Source organism: Amblyomma americanum, chromosome 2, assembly GCF_052857255.1.
Source record: "Amblyomma americanum isolate KBUSLIRL-KWMA chromosome 2, ASM5285725v1, whole genome shotgun sequence".
In the NCBI taxonomy this organism is placed as follows: domain Eukaryota; kingdom Metazoa; phylum Arthropoda; class Arachnida; order Ixodida; family Ixodidae; genus Amblyomma; species Amblyomma americanum.
Window position 1 is genome coordinate 166,735,012 of NC_135498.1, and position 19,438 is coordinate 166,754,449.

The 19,438-nt window shown below is 47.6% G+C and overlaps 1 protein-coding gene across 1 annotated transcript in view; it reads right to left on the reverse strand.

The window, feature by feature from the left end:
• Positions 1 to 393: 393 nt before the first annotated feature.
• Positions 394 to 19,438, reverse strand: part of LOC144120209 (uncharacterized) — a 36,575-nt gene continuing 17,530 nt past the window's right edge. The window contains exons 5-8 of the mRNA XM_077652624.1: positions 19,265 to 19,402; positions 9,376 to 9,485; positions 7,919 to 8,077; positions 394 to 534 (exon numbers count right to left, since the gene is read on the reverse strand). Of these exons, the coding sequence (XP_077508750.1) occupies positions 451 to 534; positions 7,919 to 8,077; positions 9,376 to 9,485; positions 19,265 to 19,402 (491 nt within the window). The 3' untranslated portion in view covers positions 394 to 450. The remainder of the gene's footprint in view (positions 535 to 7,918; positions 8,078 to 9,375; positions 9,486 to 19,264; positions 19,403 to 19,438) is intronic.

Below are 19,438 nucleotides of genomic sequence, written 5' to 3' on the forward strand. Positions count from 1 at the left end.
GGATGTGTGCAACCACAGTTCTGTCAGGGAGTTTTAGAAATGGTCGTCTCGCTCCTGACAAACTGCAAGGGGTGCGCGTATAGATGATCATTCATTCTTATATTGTTGAAAGTTGTGCTGCGTTTGGTGAGTTGCGAGCAGTTTTTTGTTTTAAAAACTTTTTACTCAAGCACCTAACAGTGCGCTTTGACTATTTGTCTGTTTCGTAGTACAGAGTTTGCGTTTTGTTGCGTATAGTTATTATTGCCCACGGAGCTCGTGAATGCGCAGTAGGTCTGATAGCAGCCATAAATTCAGAACAGCACACATAAAAGATATATAATTCGAGTATTGTAACAAAGCCCTCTATGCTGAGGAGCCGCAGAAGCGGAGAGGGCCATGGGCGGCGTCGACGGCAACACCGACGCTACACGGTGCTGCCCGTTTCCGTGACGAAGGATGCCCTGCGCATTATTCGCCGCCGGCGTAGGAAGAATCGTCGGCGTCCCTCTTTTTGACCGAGGCCACCAGCGGATCGCGGTTGGAGCTCCCACCCTGTAAGCAGCAGTGGTGTGAACATGTCTTAAACAGGCGTACCATAATTTCCCCGCCCCAACTGTCCGCAAAGGCTGCTGCATACCGGCGCCGAGTGCTTCCGGTTAATGTACGCACGTGTGTAGCGAAAAAAAAAAACGTATCGGTTCTCGATAAATACTTCACAGACTGAAGAAAGGAGTGACCGAAAGATGAGCGACGGTTTCCGAGGCCATCGTGATGCTTTATTGTCAAAGTAGAAGCCTGGGCGAGTTGGTAGGTACTCATTCTAAAACAGCGCAAACAAGACAAGGACGAAAGAAACGTACAACACGAGCGCTCTGTTATACATTTATTTTTTTCCTTGTCTTGTTGGCGCTGTTTTAGAACGAATGCTCTATTATGTTGAAACCGTCGGGATGGTTGCTTAAAGACCCCTGTCAACCCCTCAAGCGAGGCACAGGGCCCTATCTATCTATTAGTCCTACGCACACTGCGTCCGCATATCCACTCCCATCGCAGGTGCACGACGTTTGTGCGATAGATACTGCGTTAATGTGACACCGCGGACTTGAGCCACACGGTTTGAAGGAAGTGTTAGCTGTGGTTCAAAAGTCTAACTTCATACATGGAGAAAACATGGTTTCTTAGGCTTTCGAGGCAGTGGTACATGAGAAGGGTACTGTACCCTGCTCAACGCGTGTACCGTGCGGGTAATGAACCCGAGAATTCGGCCATTTTGGCGTGGCTCAACAACCTAGCTAAGTGTGTTTACAGGCAGGTAAAAAAACGATGGCTGCCGGAGCATTAAATACTGCGATTTTAAAATGGGACTGAGGACGTGTGTGTTTTCAAATCACTTTTAAAGCAAAGCTTTAGCGGTTTCTCACAGTATATGCAATACATAAACCGCAGAGCAAACGACAATGTAAAAATGATGAAAATGTAAGGTGATTAACCGAAAACGCCGTTTCACATTAGCGCCTCAAGCATCGCGGCTCTTTTTGGCACAGTTGTAATCTTCACGATCAATTTCCATGAACTCAAGTTGGCCAGCGCATTCGAGGTTTAGAAATTAATCCAAGACGAATATACCGGTGATACTAAAGTAAACAATGATGAAACGTGAATATAAAAAATTGTCACTGCGTTGATGCTGTCCACATCTCATGAAGAGTCCAGCTAATCAATGCCACGAATGTGATTTAGGGGTTTGTTAAAAACCTTTGTAAATTAGTCGGTTTTAAAGCTAAATTTTAGTTGCGGTTCAGATGTATTATATATTGAACCCCCACAGCAGCGGTTGAGCATCTGCCTCGCATACGGGAAGTGCGGGGTTCGATCGCCAGTGCCGCCGGGTACCAACCGTGGTACAATGGGTACTACAAGCTTCCCCTGGGCTGGTTCTCGGCTTATTCAGGGTGAAATGCTTGGAAAATGGGTCTTTGACCCCACCTTGAGCAAACGAAAATACCTCGTGCCATGGCGCTCTTCGGCCACAGATGCCCTTGGATCATGAAAATCCACTACCATCATATTTAACCCTCAACATTTTCATACCCAACAATTCTGGATAAAAACGTTTTTGAGCGGGAATTGTTTTTGAACGCAATTTTTTATATAATGCAAGATTTCACTACGACACTCAACATATCCACACATCACCCGGCGGCAGTCTTGCATTTTTACTATTAACGTTTTTGCTATAATGAAAAGTGTTCTTCATTGGTTTTCTATGGCAGTCTGAACTGCTCGATGCGTTGGATGGAAACACTTTAAAAGAAATATTTTGTTACACATCAAAGAAATGGATCATTACCGTCAATATTCGATAACATCATCTTACACTTTTCGAGCTTTCAAAATTTTTGTCTGAGAATGTTGGACATGGTAAGGAAATTCAAGTCAACGCAAGCCACGTCCACTTTATGCTGCAGTAGTACATTCTGACCGGTTAGTTTCGGCATGATCTCTGTATAAATAGTGTCTGCTGAAATGACGACCACATGAAGGAAAACGCTTCTCTCCTGTCGTCTCACTTGTTTCTTCCTGTCTTCGTCATATCAGCGGACGCTATTTATTCGAGGTCTCCAATATGAGTCTCTATATACCGGGTGTCCCAGTTAACTTAAGCCAAGGGTTAAAAATAAATGGTTAGAGACCGGCGAGTGAAACCAGTTGCATATTGGTGACAGCCATCTTGCGCAGTACAGGGAATTTTTCGTTTCGCAGGTAATTAATAGTTTAATTAGGTTAATTACATAAATTATTAAATATTGACTTTGGGCAACAAATTGCATTTTAACAGTTGTCGAGAACCTTCAGAAACACCCATTCCATCATTTACGATAAGGAAACCCTCACGTGCGTCTCTTGCACGATGTAAGAATAAGATACTGAGGTGTTGACACTCTCCTCCCGTCGCGCGCGCGGCGAGGGCGAAGGGTTGCCATGGAAACCGATCGCTAACTTATGTTGAATTCCAATGGCAGATCGAGAGCGCTCCGCCGGATCACAAACGGAGCGCGTAGTTCAGGCGGAGATCACTCCCTCCCATTTTGCCAATGGAATGCATGCGCTCCCGCGGGGGCACTTCAGCGCAAGAATAGCTCCAAGTTCAGGCAACATGGCGGCGCCCATCGAAGCGCGGCCTCTCGCTTCACCAGCGATTCGTCCTTGCCGCCACTCTGTCTCGCACGTTCACGGCAAACAAAAGGCGCACGAAGCTTTCGCTTTGTGTGATGATGCCCGCACCACAAATTTCCAGTGATGAAACGCGCCAAATTTTCAGATTGCTTCCTTATTTACAGAGCTGCTAGGCTTAGAGAGTACGCGTCGTCTGACGTCAGAAAGCGCGGGAGGTTCAAACAAGTCAATGATTTTGGTCTAAAAAGCGGTTACAAAGAATTGACCGCGATGGAATTGACATCCTGTTAAGAAATTTTTTTGTTTTAACTTGTGCGGACGCGAACAAAACGAAAAATAATTACATTTGGGAGAATTCAATTAAAAAAAAAAGTCAGAAATACTGCTTGTACGTGGCCCGGATCACCGCGTTGCGACCACAGGAAGGATGCAGCCGGTCATGACCGGAAGCAGACGCGGGAAAGTAAAACGTCGCGCGGGGTTCCGGTCAAATCTGCCCATTTCGGCGGAGCAAATATCGCTGCTCCACGGAGCGATCCGGGATCGACGTCTGATCTCGATCTGCCGTTGGAACAGACAACTCGCACTCCCATTTTGCCATTGGAATACGATTGCTCCCAACAGAGCAGAAAAACTTGATCCGGATCTGCCATTGGAATTCAACATTAGAGGGCGCTGCGAAAGGCGGGCCCACGCTGGGCGGCTCGGTCCGGCGTGGCGCGGCACTGCGCACGTGTTTTTGGCACATTTCGGAGTGTGCAACTGCGCTGCTGTGCTGTTTTTAACAAGTTCTTTTATTTTGAATCAAGACCTTGTGTCTATCGTCGGCAGAATAGCCCACAGCAGGTGAGTGCTGCGCAATGGGAAGAAAGTGCTTCGTGCCGAACTGCAATTCGGGTTACCGGACATGTGCGGAGCCTGTGCCATTACTCAAAGCTCCGTCCGACAATGTTCTTTTGGAGAAGTGTCGCCGTGCGATTCCTAGACCGGACGTTAATGCCCACTGACCATGTCGGCGCCAAGCATTTTTAGAGGACGCGATATCCCGGGCATATTACGCGGAGCTCGATGGAAGAGTGCTACTTTACGCGGAAAAGAGGCCCGGGCTTTCCAGAGATGCAGTTAGTACGTTATTTCCGAACTGTCCCAAGTATCTCACGCGGCCAGAGACATAGAAAGCCACCCCAGAAGAGGAAACCTCTTGCGCAAGCATCCAAGCTACGCCGGCCGGAAGTCGACGAAAACGGTGCGATGCGACCTCTCGAAGCTTCCTTGCCTGCTGTGATGCCTGCAGGTCCGGAAACAGCCTGATGGTGCTTCACCAAATACACCACATCGCCATTTAGCCTCCAGTGGAAGGAGCTGATTGAAAATTATGCCCGTTCTATGAAAACTTGCATCGGAATAAAAATGCTGTTTTCTCATGCTTTCGTGTTTCGTTATGGTCTATGATCCGACGCACCCTTTGATCCCGTCTGGTACACTTCCGGCGTGAGAAAGTTTTTACCTAAAATTTGAGTTGTAAATAGCCGCGCTATACTAGTGCTCTGCATCTTGAAAATGAGCCCACTGAACGAAACAATGATTGAACGGTGTTCATATAGAGTGAAGAAGCAACGATAAGCGTGAAGCAAAAACTTTTCGATGCAATAATTTTCTGCCCTTGTGAGCGGAAAAGGGCACGAGGACGCCCAGTTATGTTAATTATGCTTATATCTATGATTAGATTGAATGAAACAAGAATTGAGCGTGGAAGCGAAACATGAATGAGCTTCGAGTGTTGCTCGACCGAGTTCATATCATTAACTGCTTTACACAAGATAATTTCACGCAAAAAAAATTTAAGACGGCCACACTACTGATTTTAATTTCAAGCAACGAATTTCTTTTGCGTTTTGAATTCGATTCACGCCACCAAAGCGAAAATCGAGCTTGGGCAGCGGAATCTCAAGGCGCCAGAACCGCTCAACTGGATGGATGGATACGGCTGAACCCTTTAAATCGGGCGGTGGCTCAAGCCACCTAGCCATGACATGAAATTTTCCTCTTCTCTTGATTTTAGCCACCAATCAGATAACCTTCGCTTGGTAACTTCTACCCGCTTAAAATCTGCTTTCCCTTCACTGTCCTTAAACCCCAATGCCTTGGATAAATCAGCCCCGCTGCTTTCCACTGTAGGGTGAAGCCCTTTACAGAAAAGTATCAAGTGTTCAGCCGTTTCCTCCTCCTCTCCGCACGCACGCAACGCACAACGTGTCTATCTCAAGGTACCTGACTCTATATGTCTTAGTCCGCAAAACTCCCGTCCGAGCCTCAAACAACAAAGAGCTTCCCCTACAATTATCATAGATATTTTCTTTGGCAATTTCCTGCTTAAAAATCCGGCCTGCTTAAAAACTGCGCCTGCTGACATCGGCGCCATCTGTCGGCTTGCCGCCGAACTGCAAGGCGCGCTCCGCCGCGGCCGAGTATAATCGGGACGCTCCAGTGGGCGCAGTGTCAACGCCTTAGTATTCTTGCACCGCGGTCTCTTGTTACCAGTTCCAAAGAAAGCCCGCGAAATGAAAAAAAAAAACACGTGACTGACGCAGTTGCACGCCACCATCGTGCTGCTCTCAAACATGGTTTGAGCAAACGAAATCACCCGCAGCCTTGACTCGACTGCCCGCACCAGCAGCAGGTCGATATGTTGGCGACTGGCTGACGCAAACGAGAAACCACCGCCAGCATATCGGCCTGCCGCTGGTGCGGGCCGTCGAGTCAAGGCTGCGGGTGATTTCGTTTGCTCAAACCACGGTTGAGAGCAGCGCGATCTTGGCGCGCAACTGCATTAGTCATGTGGTTTATTTTGTATTTCGCAGGCTTTCTTTGGAGCTGGGAAAAAAAAAGACACACCTGAGGGTTTCCTTATTGTATAATGCAATTTGTTGTCTAAAGTCAATATTTATTAACATAGATAATTAACCTAATAAAACTGTTAATTAATTGCGAAACAAAAAAAATGCCTGTGGTGCGCAAGAATGCTATCGCCAATATGCAACTGGTTTCACTCGCCTGTTTCTATTAATTTATTCTTTAACCCATGGCTCAAGTTAGCTGGGACACCCGGTATATAGTGGGCTGTCAACCCGTTATCAATGCTCAGCTTGTAAAGTGTACAACGCCTGCCGCGGTGTCTGTTGAGGAACTCTCAACTTAAGATTGAGGCATAGTACGGCAGTTTAAGCTCGATAATAAAGAGAGGCACGCCAAAGTTTAGGAGTTTTTTCCTCATCAGATGAGTGTGATTACTCTGCATGGAGATGCTTTTTTATTATAAACAAAAGATCGACTGAAAAGCGCTACGGAGTTCAAAACCCATTGAAGAATGATCGAAGTTAAGAATTGGCGATTATTGCTCTTATTGCTCAGCAAATAAAAGCAATATAACTAAATACGGATATCTGTTTGTCCTTAGATAAGCAAGGTGCGGCTGATAAAGAACGAGAGTAGGTGTGCTGTAGGCAGCATCTCGTATTAGTGAGGAGCGCACGTGTGCAAGAGTTATCGAAGGGCCTGCCGCTCACACTATATTTCTCGAAAAGGCGATCAAATGTGACGATACGTGGAAGTTTTGTACGCTCCTGAGAAAAAAACGACCATCTATGCACTGGAAAATTCGGACGTCATCGAATTGAAAAGGCGAGAATTAGCGAGTTAAAAGTGAAGGCAATGCCGATAGTATTCGTTGATGGCAATGGCCCGCTCATAAAAGGATGGCTGTCACCTCGCCAGACAGTCAGTCAGTAATATTATCTGACGTTCTGATGAAGCTTAATGATTAGGGGGAAGGAGCAGGCCGGAAATGTGGAAAAAAACGCTCGCATTCTTCACCACGACAATGCCTCAGCTCACAGTGCTGTGTCCACAAAGCACTTCCTGGCGGAAGAGAGGACCGCAGTGCTGGACCATCCATCATACGCTCCAAAACTAGCTCCCTGAGACTTTTACCAGTTTCCTAAGCTAAAATCTCCATTGGAGAGAACAGATTGTTGCACTCCATGGAGATAACGTCAAGGAGAAAGCGACGCCTCTCCTGGTGGCGGTGACACATGACAACATTAAGCTCTTTGTCCAACAATAAAACATTCGTCGCCAATGGTCCGTAGAGAGAGAAGCGGAGTAAGCTGAGGGTGACAACAGTTAAGTTGCAAGATTTCAGCAGTCTCGTCACTTATTAGCCACTCCTCGTACACTTGTCTTCAGTTGTGAACTTTTGGCTTGACACCAACTCTAAAGAAAACTCAAATTCTACACCAACAATAATAGAAACCAGCTTTAGAGAACAAGCAGGCTTGCACAAGCTTTTATTTTCCGTAACAGACACTTTTTTCCTTTCCCGAATACGGTCCACGCTCCATCGGTGTTGATTTTCGCTTCGCTATGCAGATGTATTCCTTTACGTCCTAGCCGTGCTTTATTTGAGCTCTTCCAGCCTTGCATGAAATAGCAGATTAGAATGCAGCTAAGGCTTGAAGAAATAAATACTCATGCGGCTAATCAGTCTTTCGAAACTTGCGTCACAATAATATCTAACATGTTTGTATATCTTGGTTAATCAACGTTTCTTTCTTCTGTCAGCTTCAAATGTCGACTTTTCATATAATTTGTCAGTGGTAGTACGTCAGATACCGCCCCCTTTTTAAGGTGGCCCTCTCCAAACGTACTGAAGCACTCAGCGCGACAGTGAGAGTGTGGTGAGGACCCGCCAGTGCCTTACCCTGGTGACGTTCTCCGACCTCATGGCGCCGGTGGTGAGCAGGTCGGGTGACCCGTCGTCCTCGGCCGAAACCTCTTGAGCCGTGGCTCCGTCTCCACCGCTGGCCGAGCCGCTGCCGATGGGGGGCGTGGCAGAGCCGAAGCGATCCTCCCGCAACGCCTGCTCAGACAGCGCCGCAATGCAGCGAGCAGGAAATTATTTTGAGAACATTTTGAAAGATGCCAGGGGTGCATTTGTTTCCAGCTGAAACAATGTGATAATAAGCATAAAGCGCACATGGTCGGCCCATAGGAGCGCTATTTTTTTCGCATGAGCCTCTCACGAAAAACAAATGCAAACCTCTTTGCAGGAACGCTTTCTCAAGTTACACAGCTGTACCCGCCGAACTGCGTGCTGGAATGTTATTGGACAATACATTTTCTGAACAATTTATGCACCGCGGCTTCATGCAGGCTGTAATATCTAAACTGACAAAAACTCGACTGTTCTTTCAAAAACATATTCCTTCTCTCGCTTCCCGTCGCCGAATTTCACGTCTCTGCCTTTATCACAGGTTTTCCATTGTTCACCCCGTGACAGCAAGCTAATTCTACCAGTACGTCGAGCACCCCGTACAGGCCATCCAAACAGCGTCATCCCGCATCGTGCCCGCACTACTACATTTCAGAAATCAATTTTTGTCCACACAGCTCGCGACTGGAATGACCTTCCCTGCGACTTAGCATTAATCCCTTATCTGAGTCGCTTTGGAAAGCTAAAGCTCCATAAACAAAACCAAACATCTTTTTTACTGCTTCATGTAATTTAGAGGTAAGGTGTGTTTCATTTTTGTATATTGCGCATATTACCGCTACGCAGAAAAACGTTATTCTATAACTCCATTTACATATGCATACGTCTATCATTTCCCATGGAATTATGTGCATAAATTTTGGGGCTTTCATATTATTCAATTATCAACGTTTTCACTTATATGCATTCATAATGTTCCCCTCCTTCCGTACAGAAGCAACATTAAAATCTTATCGTTTTTAGGACGAAAAAAAATTGGCGGTGGTTTAGCTTTGGTTAAACCTGGAGTGACGCGACAGCTACAGCTGACCGAGTGAAACTTGGTCACGTGAACAACCACGTGACGAACCACGTGATCAGCCACGGCGCCGCGCCGCCGGCAGTTTCTCCGCCCCACGTGACCGACCACGTGACAGCCACCTTGTGGCGGCACCGCCACCGCCTCGCGCCGCCACGCTGAAGGCTGAAAATGCTACCGTAATATAGATATTGCTACAAATTTCTGCAAGCCTCCTATTCGCTTGTCCACTTGATTTCTGAGGGGGAACAAAATGGCGTAGCTAAACATAAGTGTATTAATTTTTGCATGTGCGTGTGTTGGAATTAATTTCCCACATTTGCCTACGTACGCAACGTCGGCCTGCAGCATATGCATGTCTACGCACCTTCTTCCGCGACAGGGCACTCTTGACGCAGCAGTAGAAGACGGAAATCCAAGTAATGATGAAGTTGATGACACCGAACGAAATCAGCAGTAGGGAGCTCTGCGGCATGACTGCACAAACATAGGTACAAACATGTTAGCTCAAACTGCGCTTGCGAAACGCTCCAAAGTGTGCTCCGTCCCACAGTTCATTGCCGTAAAGAGAACCTTTCCAAGTAGAAGGTTCATTTTGTATTTTACCTGTCCTCAGCCTTCCTGACAGGTACGTTATAATTACTACATTTAACGGCTAGAGTTTCACCTCACCGCTTGTTCGCAAATTGTTGTCCGTCCGTCCAAACATGGCCACCCTGATCGGCGGCGCCGGGTAGCTCCGACCGTCCCATTCGACGCGTGGCCCATTGAAAAAAATGCAATTGGGTAACTTCCCCCGCGCGCCACGAGGCGGCACTGTGCTCCCACTCCTGCTTAGAAGTGTTGGAAGGGAATGGTGTAAGACTGAAATTTATTGAAAGAAAATGGCGTAAGTTCAGACCAATTTATAACGCCGTTAAATAAAAATAAAGTTTAAAAAGCCGACCACGGCGGCAGCTGCCACCATCATGTTTCTAAGGGGGACGCTTCTATCTTCCATCCATCCATCCAAGCCTGAACCATAAATTACGATCCTTAGAAAATACTCACTGCCAAAAAAAGTTGCTGGATAAGACGACGTTGGAGCTCTATAATACGACTATAGCTGAGATTAAAAAGGAAAACTTTTTTGGCAGTTCCCAAGGGAGTGGTGTACTTTTCGAGCATATAGCTGTGTGCTTTAGGACGAAGTTGTACCGGTAAATGTTTGAGACCACGGGTGATGTTTGCTGCTGCTTCATGCAAGGCAGGGAAACGATACGACATGTTCCTATCCAGTGTAAGACCCTCCAATCCTCAGAGTACGATGCCGCCGCAGGAATCCGCCAAGCATTAGCGTTTTGAAATTACCTGGTTATGCTCAAGTTTAAACAAAGCAGAAACAAGAAACACTAGTTAAACGACCCAATTTTGTGAATGAGGTCATCAATTTGACTGCGGCCTTCAAAGTAATATCTTTTAAACAGGATCACATTAGTTTTGGGGGAATTTTGTGCATGCAGTTCTTTTTTTTTAAAGCAAAATATACGTCAATTAAGCACATGATGTGAAAAAGTTCTTTCTTTTTGTCAGTGTAACCTCCACCTTCAATTGTGGAAAATACTGCAATAGCATACATCGCTATTGAAAAGGCAGTCGAAGAACGGAAGACCGGCGTCTGACCAAGACTATATAAATCAAGAACATCTGCATCAACAGTGATGGGGCTCACTAAACACCAAAAAAGAGGTGATTTGGTGTTCCCGATGCCCGACGTTGTTGCTGTTCTGGCTAATGTAATAAAAGCCTTTGACATCGCAGCGCCGCCACGTGCTGACAAAAATTATATGTGCGAAAAGTTTGCTGCATGTATTTTTCTTTGTTTCTGTTTTGCTGCGCTCCCTCGCGATAGTTCACGCATTTGAATAGAAGCGATAAGTGAACCGACCCGGATACTGGTCGACGGGTGTCTCGATTAATCTCGAATCCGCCCCTACGGCTTCCCTCATTCCCCCCCCCCCTCCCCCCAAATATCACACCGTTATAGCAAAGTATGCGTACAAACTACGTATGAGCGAGGGTTCAATTTTGCAAAAATAGAGGAGCGCGCATTAGAGCAAACCTGTGAAATCGATGATAAACATAGAGCTTAAGAAATAAAGAGCAGGGAAAGAGAGACAAAAGAAGGGCTAACAATGTTCATGGTTTTTTAGCGCAAGTGAGAAGCTGCTGGAATGAAAATAAGAAAAAAGAAAGAAAAGGACTCAAAGGACACTCCTGACTTCAGGATATTGACGGAGGTCCAATTAATACCGTGTGTTTCACCTATGATGCCCTGCGAGTTTAAGCAAAAATAGGCTTTTTGAAATAAGGGAGTAATTATTTATTGGCATCCACCCAAGCGCAGTCAACGGCAACAAAGGAAAGCATACAGCTTTCTCAGAACCTTCGCACTTAAAGAAAAGTTCATACTGGTTCGAGGTTCGAACCCGGGTCCACCGCTTCACCGGAGCAGTCGCTCTACCAACTGATTTACCGGGACAGCAAGCTTATGGTAGGGCGAGAGCGAATTGATCAATACCTCGAAGTGGGAACAGTGTTGGTCAAATGTTCTTAGGGCAGTCAACCTAGGTGGAGTAAAAGTGGAGTATATTCTTTTTAGTTACAAGAGTGCTTTTTTTCGGCATATAATATCATTGTCAGCGGTGTAGCGCATCACGTGGCAGCTAGTAGGCTGGTTAACTAACATAAAGTAGCTAGCTTTTTAACTATTACTGTTAATCTTCCTTATTTATTGAGAGGCGTGTACCCCAGCCCGCGGTAAGTAATATCGATATAATTCTTTAGAATTTCATAAGCGCAGTTACCGTCGCCACAGTGGGACAACAAATTTTGCCTGCATCTTGCAAAAAAAAAGCGGGCGCTTCCAAGAACCTTGCAGGCAAAGCAAATCCTCCAGTGCATGTAACTCGTCAAAAGAGAGAAAATTTGTTGGGCCACAGAGCCTAAGATATTTGCGTTTTCGAAATTATAAAAACTTATATAGATATTACTTGGGGTGACCTACACGCCTCTCAGTAAATAAGGAGACTTACGATAATAATGAAGTATATTCAATACTAGTTAATCAGCCTACGTCTTCGCTGTATCCTGATACGGTACACCGCTGAAAATGCTATGCCGAAAAAGCCTTTTCTTTTGAAATCGCGAGGCATCTTAGGTGAAACATCCGTTATATTTCATTGGTGAATAAGTCAGAGTGAGGCTATTTGCAGTACTTAGGGAAGACATCTCTGTAGATTGTGCCACGTAGAAAAATGCCTATATGTGTGCGTGTGCGTGTGCGTGTGCGCGCGTGTGTGTGTGTGTGTGTGTGTGTGTGTGTGTGTGTGTGTGTGTGTGTGTGTGTGTGTGTGTGTGTGTGTGTGTGTGTGTGTGTGTGTGTGTGTGTGTGTGTGTGTGTGTGTGTGTGTGTGTGTGTGTGTGTGTGTGTGTGTGTGTGTGTGTGTGTGTGTGTGTGTGTGTGTGTGTGTGTGTGTGTGTGTGTGTGTGTGTGTGTGTGTGTGTGTGTGTGTGTGTGTGTGTGTGTGTGTGTGTGTGTGTGTGTGTGTGTGTGTGTGTGTGTGTGTGTGTGTGTGTGTGTGTGTGTGTGTGTGTGTGTGTGTGTGTGTGTGTGTGTGTGTGTGTGTGTGTGTGTGTGTGTGTGTGTGTGTGTGTGTGTGTGTGTGTGTGTGTGTGTGTGTGTGTGTGTGTGTGTGTGTGTGTGTGTGTGTGTGTGTGTGTGTGTGTGTGTGTGTGTGTGTGTGTGTGTGTGTGTGTGTGTGTGTGTGTGTGTGTGTGTGTGTGTGTGTGTGTGTGTGTGTGTGTGTGTGTAGACGCCGTGGTGGCTCAGCGGTTATGGCGTTCGGCTGCTGGCCCGGTAGACGCGGGTTCTATCCCGGCCGCGGAGGTCGAATTTCGAAGGAGCCGAAATTCTAGAGGCCAGTGTGATGTGCGATGTCAGGGCACGTTAAAGAACCCAATTCAGTCGCAATTTCCGGAGTCATTCACTACGGCGTCCCTCGCAGCCTGAGTCGCTTTGGGACGTTAAACGCCCATAAATAAATCAACCTATATTATACTCACTTTCTAGAAGTGAAAATGCTGTCAGTTCTCCTGAATGATACAACTCGCACAACCAATCACGAAACATAAAAGAACAGCTAAAATATGACTCATTGACAAATAAATGTTACATTTTGAAGAATGCATTAGAGCTCCTAAGTTTTTTATGAAGGATCAGCGTAATGGGTAGAGGCCTGTTAAAAAAATTGTCCTTCTCTGCGATACCACTAAAACATACATTCAGCGTCAAGCGAAGGAAGAACAAAACAACTTAAAAGCTAAAGCAGATATGCCAAAATAAGTTGCTTAAAAGGAAATAAATTCGTTCGTGTTCAATAAGACTACCACAAACTGGTCTTAAAATCTTCACAGTTAAAGAGCATATTCTTTTGCTCTTCCTATTTTAAATCATTGCATTCATTACTATTTACGGCATCCATTCTTAACTCTTGGTTGTCTTTATGCTTGTCAAGGGTGCCGTAATGACTCCACTATACGAATGAGAATCTAATACATTCGCTCGCTCACTTTTTGTAAGTGCTCAAAACATACACGAAAGGCATTGAACCGCCCAACTTCCCACCTTCATGCTCGCACGTCACTGCTTATTATTCTTTAGATGCTCTAAAACTCCGCGGGGCAACTATGAGATGGCACCCACCGCCCTAACATACCAAGATGAGGGCACACCACGTAATGTTCACCAAAGAGGAGTTGAGATCTGCTAGCAAATTACAGTTGGATACAACTTAAGAACGCAGCGGCTTTTCTCTGTGAAGGGATCCTCTTCCATCCAATGGAGTCGGCCGAGTCTCATGACTCTGTTAGTTTGACAAACCAGAAAGTGGTTGATAAAAGGGAACAATCCATTCCTTCTATGGTGGGCGATAAACCCCTCTCTCCATTGTGGCGCCGCTGCCTGCATTGTGATGCTAGCAGGGTGATGAGAATCAGCCGACGCCACTGGCTGGAAGGGAGTCCTTTGACGGGGAAAAGCCGCTGCGCTCTTCAGTTGTATCCGACTATGGTGACTGCGTGGCGTCAATTGTTCTCTAAAACGAAGTTTACGGCAAAGAGGAATATGCTATGGGGATAACGGAGGATAGCAAACGCTAGAGGTCTAGAGTGTTTGTTTTCACTAATTCCATGCTGCATCAGCCAACATAAAATCCCTGCTCTGAGAATTGAGATGCAAAGTTAGTGGGCCTCCTATGGGAGCCCTCGTGGGGTCAAGGCACGGGCTGAAGGGGCGCTCGCGAAACAGGCAATAGGGATCATACCATGAGATGTCGCACCAGGCGTGCGCTACGGTTGTTACGAACGGCGACCGACAGTCTGGTTTAGCAACGGCGATAACAAGTCTCGCCTGTTGGCAGCCAGCAAAGCTGTTTCTACTGGGTGCCTCCGAGCAACTCGATGGTGATCGCTCCCAAGCCTGCCATCAAAGGCCCCGCGGAATGGACAGCTGGTTCCGATTACCGAGCTTTACCCGGTAGCAGTGTAAAACCCGAAAGAGCGGAGAGCGTAAGTTAGAGCAGAACAGAGGTGCAGGGGTACGGAAGGCCCAACCAAGCCGACCAAGAGGAAAAAGCGCGTAAGGTTAGGGAGGAAGCTGATCGGGAGTAGGAAGAAGAGAAGAAACGCTATAAGTGGGAAGGTTAAAACGAAGAAAAGAACTAAAGCGATTGGAGCGTACACTTGAGATTCGACGAGGCGCAGTCCAGAATGAAGGACGAAAGCAGAGAGTGAGAATGCAGAATGCCAAGAACGAACGTAGTCTTAAACTTTGCAAAATGGCACAACAGGCAGGGCACAAGCGCATAGTGGCAAAAGTTGATCGGAGCATTAGGAAAAGAAACCGGGATGCGACACAATCGACAGGTGCCGAAGCTGAAACTGTGGGTAGCCTTGAAAACTGCGCATAGTACAGAGCAGAACAGTGCCACTGCAGGGTGTACGACAAAGATGAGCCAGGCGAGCTTCAAAGCAGGCACGATGATGCGCAAATGGAACAGGACAATCCTCAGAGGTATGAGGTGCATAACCCAGAGGCAGTGAAACGTCCGCCAGCCGATTGCGTGGAGTTAATGCGCAGCTGTGACTCGAACGCGATTCTGGTTCGTCAACCTGCAGAGAAGTGTACCAGTAGGAGGTATGGGAAACCAAAGTAGTTGGTTGTTGACTCCGAGGTGCACGCTGGAGGCTCGCTGCAATCAGAAGAGCGCGCCATGCCAGGAGCAGAAAGAAATGGAAGGCTCTGATCTTGAGTTAGCAGTGCGAGGTACCACTGCAGTAAAGATAGATAGGGTTGTTCCAAAGCCGAAAGAAAAGAACCGCATTGCGTGTCAGAGAGTAGATTCTGATTATGCGACACGTGCGGATAGGTCAAAGAACAAATCCCCCAATAATGCCAAGAAATTGTCCTCGAAGGAAGAAATCGCCGGTAAGCGCACAAAAAGGCCACGACGTGCAAAAGTAGCAGAGTCGTGCTGTCTTAAGACAAGAGCAGTCAGCGTGAGAGTGTGTCGTCCTGCTAGAAACAGAGCATCCGCTTCTCAAAAAAGGAGAAAAGAAGAGGTAAATAACTCTGACAGCAGAAACGCTCAAGCACGCGATTCCTGTAAAATGTTTGGGACGATGTCCGGGCAAAAAAAAGGTGTCGAAAGTCGCCACGCCAATGTTTATAGAGCCAGGATACAAGAAAACACGGGACACTCGCTTGCGTTCAGCGTATCAGCAGACGGGTCAGAAGGGAAACAGCACCATTGGCTCAAAGTGTGGAAGGGGGATAGACAGACGTCGTGCCGGCATACCTTTGTTGTGTAGTAGGGTTGGGCACTACATGTCCTACCGAGAAGTTCACACTGTCTGGACAGGACACAGAGACGGAGACAGGGGTCAAGGAGTGACCAACGCGAGGGGTGTCTTAATTCTACGCGCCTTCGCAGCTCGAGGTGAAGTCAGAGGGACGCGTCCTAGAAGGGCGCAGCTAAAGTACTAATCCCTGAACGCAAAAGAGAGAGAACTTGTTCTTATACTTTTTATGCGTTGCATATTGCAATCACTCAGTTCAGCCCTTGGGTGCGGCCGGGCAGCCACCAAACCACGTGACGTGACGTCACGACAGCCGGAGGAAAAGCTGGGCCCCAACTCGCGCGATCGCGCGCGGCCGCAGCCACCACCTGACTCCCGCTCCTCCCGCTAGGGGCGCTGCGCCGGCGCGTGACGTCACGGAGGAAAAGCTGGGCCCCAACTGGCGCGGTCGCGCGCGGCCGCAGCCATCACCTGACTCCCGCTCCTCCCGCTACTCCCGCTAGGGGCGCTGCGCTATGATTGACGTCACGGCATATGTATAAAAGAGCTGCGCTCCTTCGCCGGGAGTCTTATACCCCTGTCACACGGGCATTTCGAGGGCCGTCGAACCGATAGTCTATCGACTCAAAGGCGATCGAGCGCTGCTACACGGGCAGTATCAATGGCGATCGAGTCAATAGCCTATCGAGTCAACGGAGCAGCACGGAACTCCATCGAGATATGCAACGCATTCTTGGCTTAACCAAGCTAAGCCTGGCCATTTTTTTTAGTTAGCATTTTGAACGAGGTGGTGCTGTAGTAAACTGTCACGTCAAGACAGAATGTGATGTTTTGGCAAATCAGGGTAATTGACAATCCAAGGTGTTTGTCGAGGGCATTTGAGGTGTCACTTTGCAAAGTGGTTTAGCAGTTGATCGCCGATAGTGTTCAGATCTAATTGAAAGAAGCCGACAGAGAATAGTGCCAGTGCACGCGGCTTGAACAGAATGCAGAAATATTTCTGTTCTTTTCAATGTAGCCTCAACTTCGAGATAGCAAGCTTCTCGGCAATGTTTCTTCGGAAAGATCACGTAAGGGCAACCCGAGAAAAATTTTGAACTGCGACAGATTCATATAGTTGACAGAGGATTTTGAGGCGGTCCAAGCTTTGCGTTTTTTGCGAAATTTTAGTTGCAGGACTGAAAGCTTTGAGAGACCACTCCTTGAGCGTGTAACGTGGCTGTTTGATTTTGGGTGGTTTTGGGGTTGCATGTAGCCTCGCTTTTTGGCTACGGCTATTGCTGTCAACTGGAAAGGTTTGAGTTCAGATTCTACCCTTACAACGCACTGGCATTGCATAAAAGCATGGTAAATGTTTGGGGAATTCCAAACGCTTGCTTGTGGGGCGGTGCCCTGTCGCGGGGAAGAGTCCACTGACGCCTTCCTTTGTTGAATGCTCGAGTTTGGATGACATATCTGGAGGCCAGCCCTTCATCACGGTTCCAGGCTCATCTCTTCCTGCTTAGCGGTCATCAACGCTGGCCATTCGAGATTTTTCGGGCCACGGAGGAGCTGTTACAGACGGCGACAGCCTGTCTGGATTAGGAACGTTGACAGAAAGTCTCGCCTATTGGCAGCCAACACTTATGCTTCTACTGGGTGGATCCGAGCAACTCGATGGTGATCGCTCCCAGGCCTGCCGTCAAGGGCCACGCGGAATGGACCCAGGTGTCAGCTGGCTCCAATTACCGAGCTTTGCTTGGTCGGAATGTGGGACCCGACAGAGCGGAGAGTTAAGTTTGAGCACAACCCTTTTCTGAAGTCTCCGACGCCGCCGCAGCGAGCAAGCGGCTGTTACCTTCCCCAATCGCCGTGACTGTGTCGGGGAACAAAAGGGGCTCGTTTCACGTGGCTCTTCGACGTTGTGAGAACCGCGGTGGGCTGGCGGGCATCGTTCCCGACCTACGCAAGCATCTCTAAGGACAGTGGACCGCTTTTGACCTCTCTTCCCGACCTTGCGTTCGGCCTTGGGCGTCGGTTGTCATCTGATGGAGAACAGGTGTCGGCAACGCATTGGAACATTCAGCTGGCCAGAGGACATTACTCCAACGGCATCATCCTCTCTCCCAGGCTCAACATGTGACGGGTCGTTTCCATATGTGCGGTGGTGTGAGTGGTGGTGGTGGTTGTTGCTATGAAGGGGGAGGGGGATACTGGTCCCGACGAATGTTGGCCCTTTGGGCATCACTCTTTGGGACCAGGGGAGGGGGAGGGGTGTGAGTTTCTGCGAACAAGTGAAAGTTTCAGGCCACTCCCCCCCCCCCCCCCCCCCGGCGAGGGCGCCCTCAACCTGGGGAATCTAGGGAAGATGAACGATATAAAACAAGACAGCGAGTGCAGTGAAAGAACCTCACATTTAGTCTTACGCTTGTAAAAATGAACCTACTGCATAGTTTTCTCCTTAACGGAGTCCGACAAGGTCCTTCGGAGCCGGGACCTGCGGTGCTGAACGAGTCAGCCGACTCAAGGGCTCTCCGTCTCCAATACTGGTGGCCTGCGGTGGGGTTGTAGCCCCATTCCCAACACTGGTGGCAGCGGTGGAATTGTAGCCACATTCCTAACAGGGTGTAAAACGATGCATCCGCGCAATGCGGCTTCTCGCGCTGACTTGCTTAGTTGTTAAAGGGATGCTGAGAACCCTGCATTGCGCTTCGCTATTCTAAATTAAACCTTGTTCATTAGAACTAAATTAAGCCTAACTGATCGCTTTCTGTGGCTGTAAAATCCGGCTGTAAGAATTCAACCATGGATATTATCTTTTTGTGGACGAGCAGAGTTACCGGTTTACCAGCCCAAACTGAACAAGAATATTCTGCGCATATAGTTTGTGCAATGAGCCTCGGCACGAGGGCTCAGATATGTTACCGTAGAAAAATTCTCTATCTTGAAAGTGGCTCATAAAAACCTGTGGGGATTCGACAAGCATGCTGCACCGCAAACGAGTATCAAATTTTGATGAGCGATTTGGCCCCGTTTTAGCCCTTTTCTATTCTTTCGAGACAATCGTTTCCGGGAGCAAGATGCTTATCTCAGTACTGCGGCTGCAAAAACAAATGGTTCGTGAGGTACTGCAAGAGTATGCTTCCTTTCTCTTTACGTCAGCTGCAGAGCTTCAGGCTATGCTTAGTTCATTGAACGCTGACTTGCGCCACGTCGCTAATGCATCAGGGTTTATCTGCTGGTCACTGTATTCCTTCTTGTGTGGACCGGCTATCGAAATGTTGTGGTTGGGATAAGGAGCTAACAAACCCGAAAAATTACGGGCACGTTCGAGTATGATGGTCTCGGCCAGAGCACACTCCCAACGCGTCGCCACTCACAGCATGTGGAGGTGCCCAGCTTGGCCTCGTCGCTGTTGTCGCCGCAATTATTGATGTCGTCGCACTTGTAGCCTTCGTAGATACACTTGTTCCACTTCATGCACAGGAACTGGTTAGGTGCGCAGCGGCCGTTGACGGCTGCGGATGCCGTAGAAGGAAAGTTAACCGTCGCTT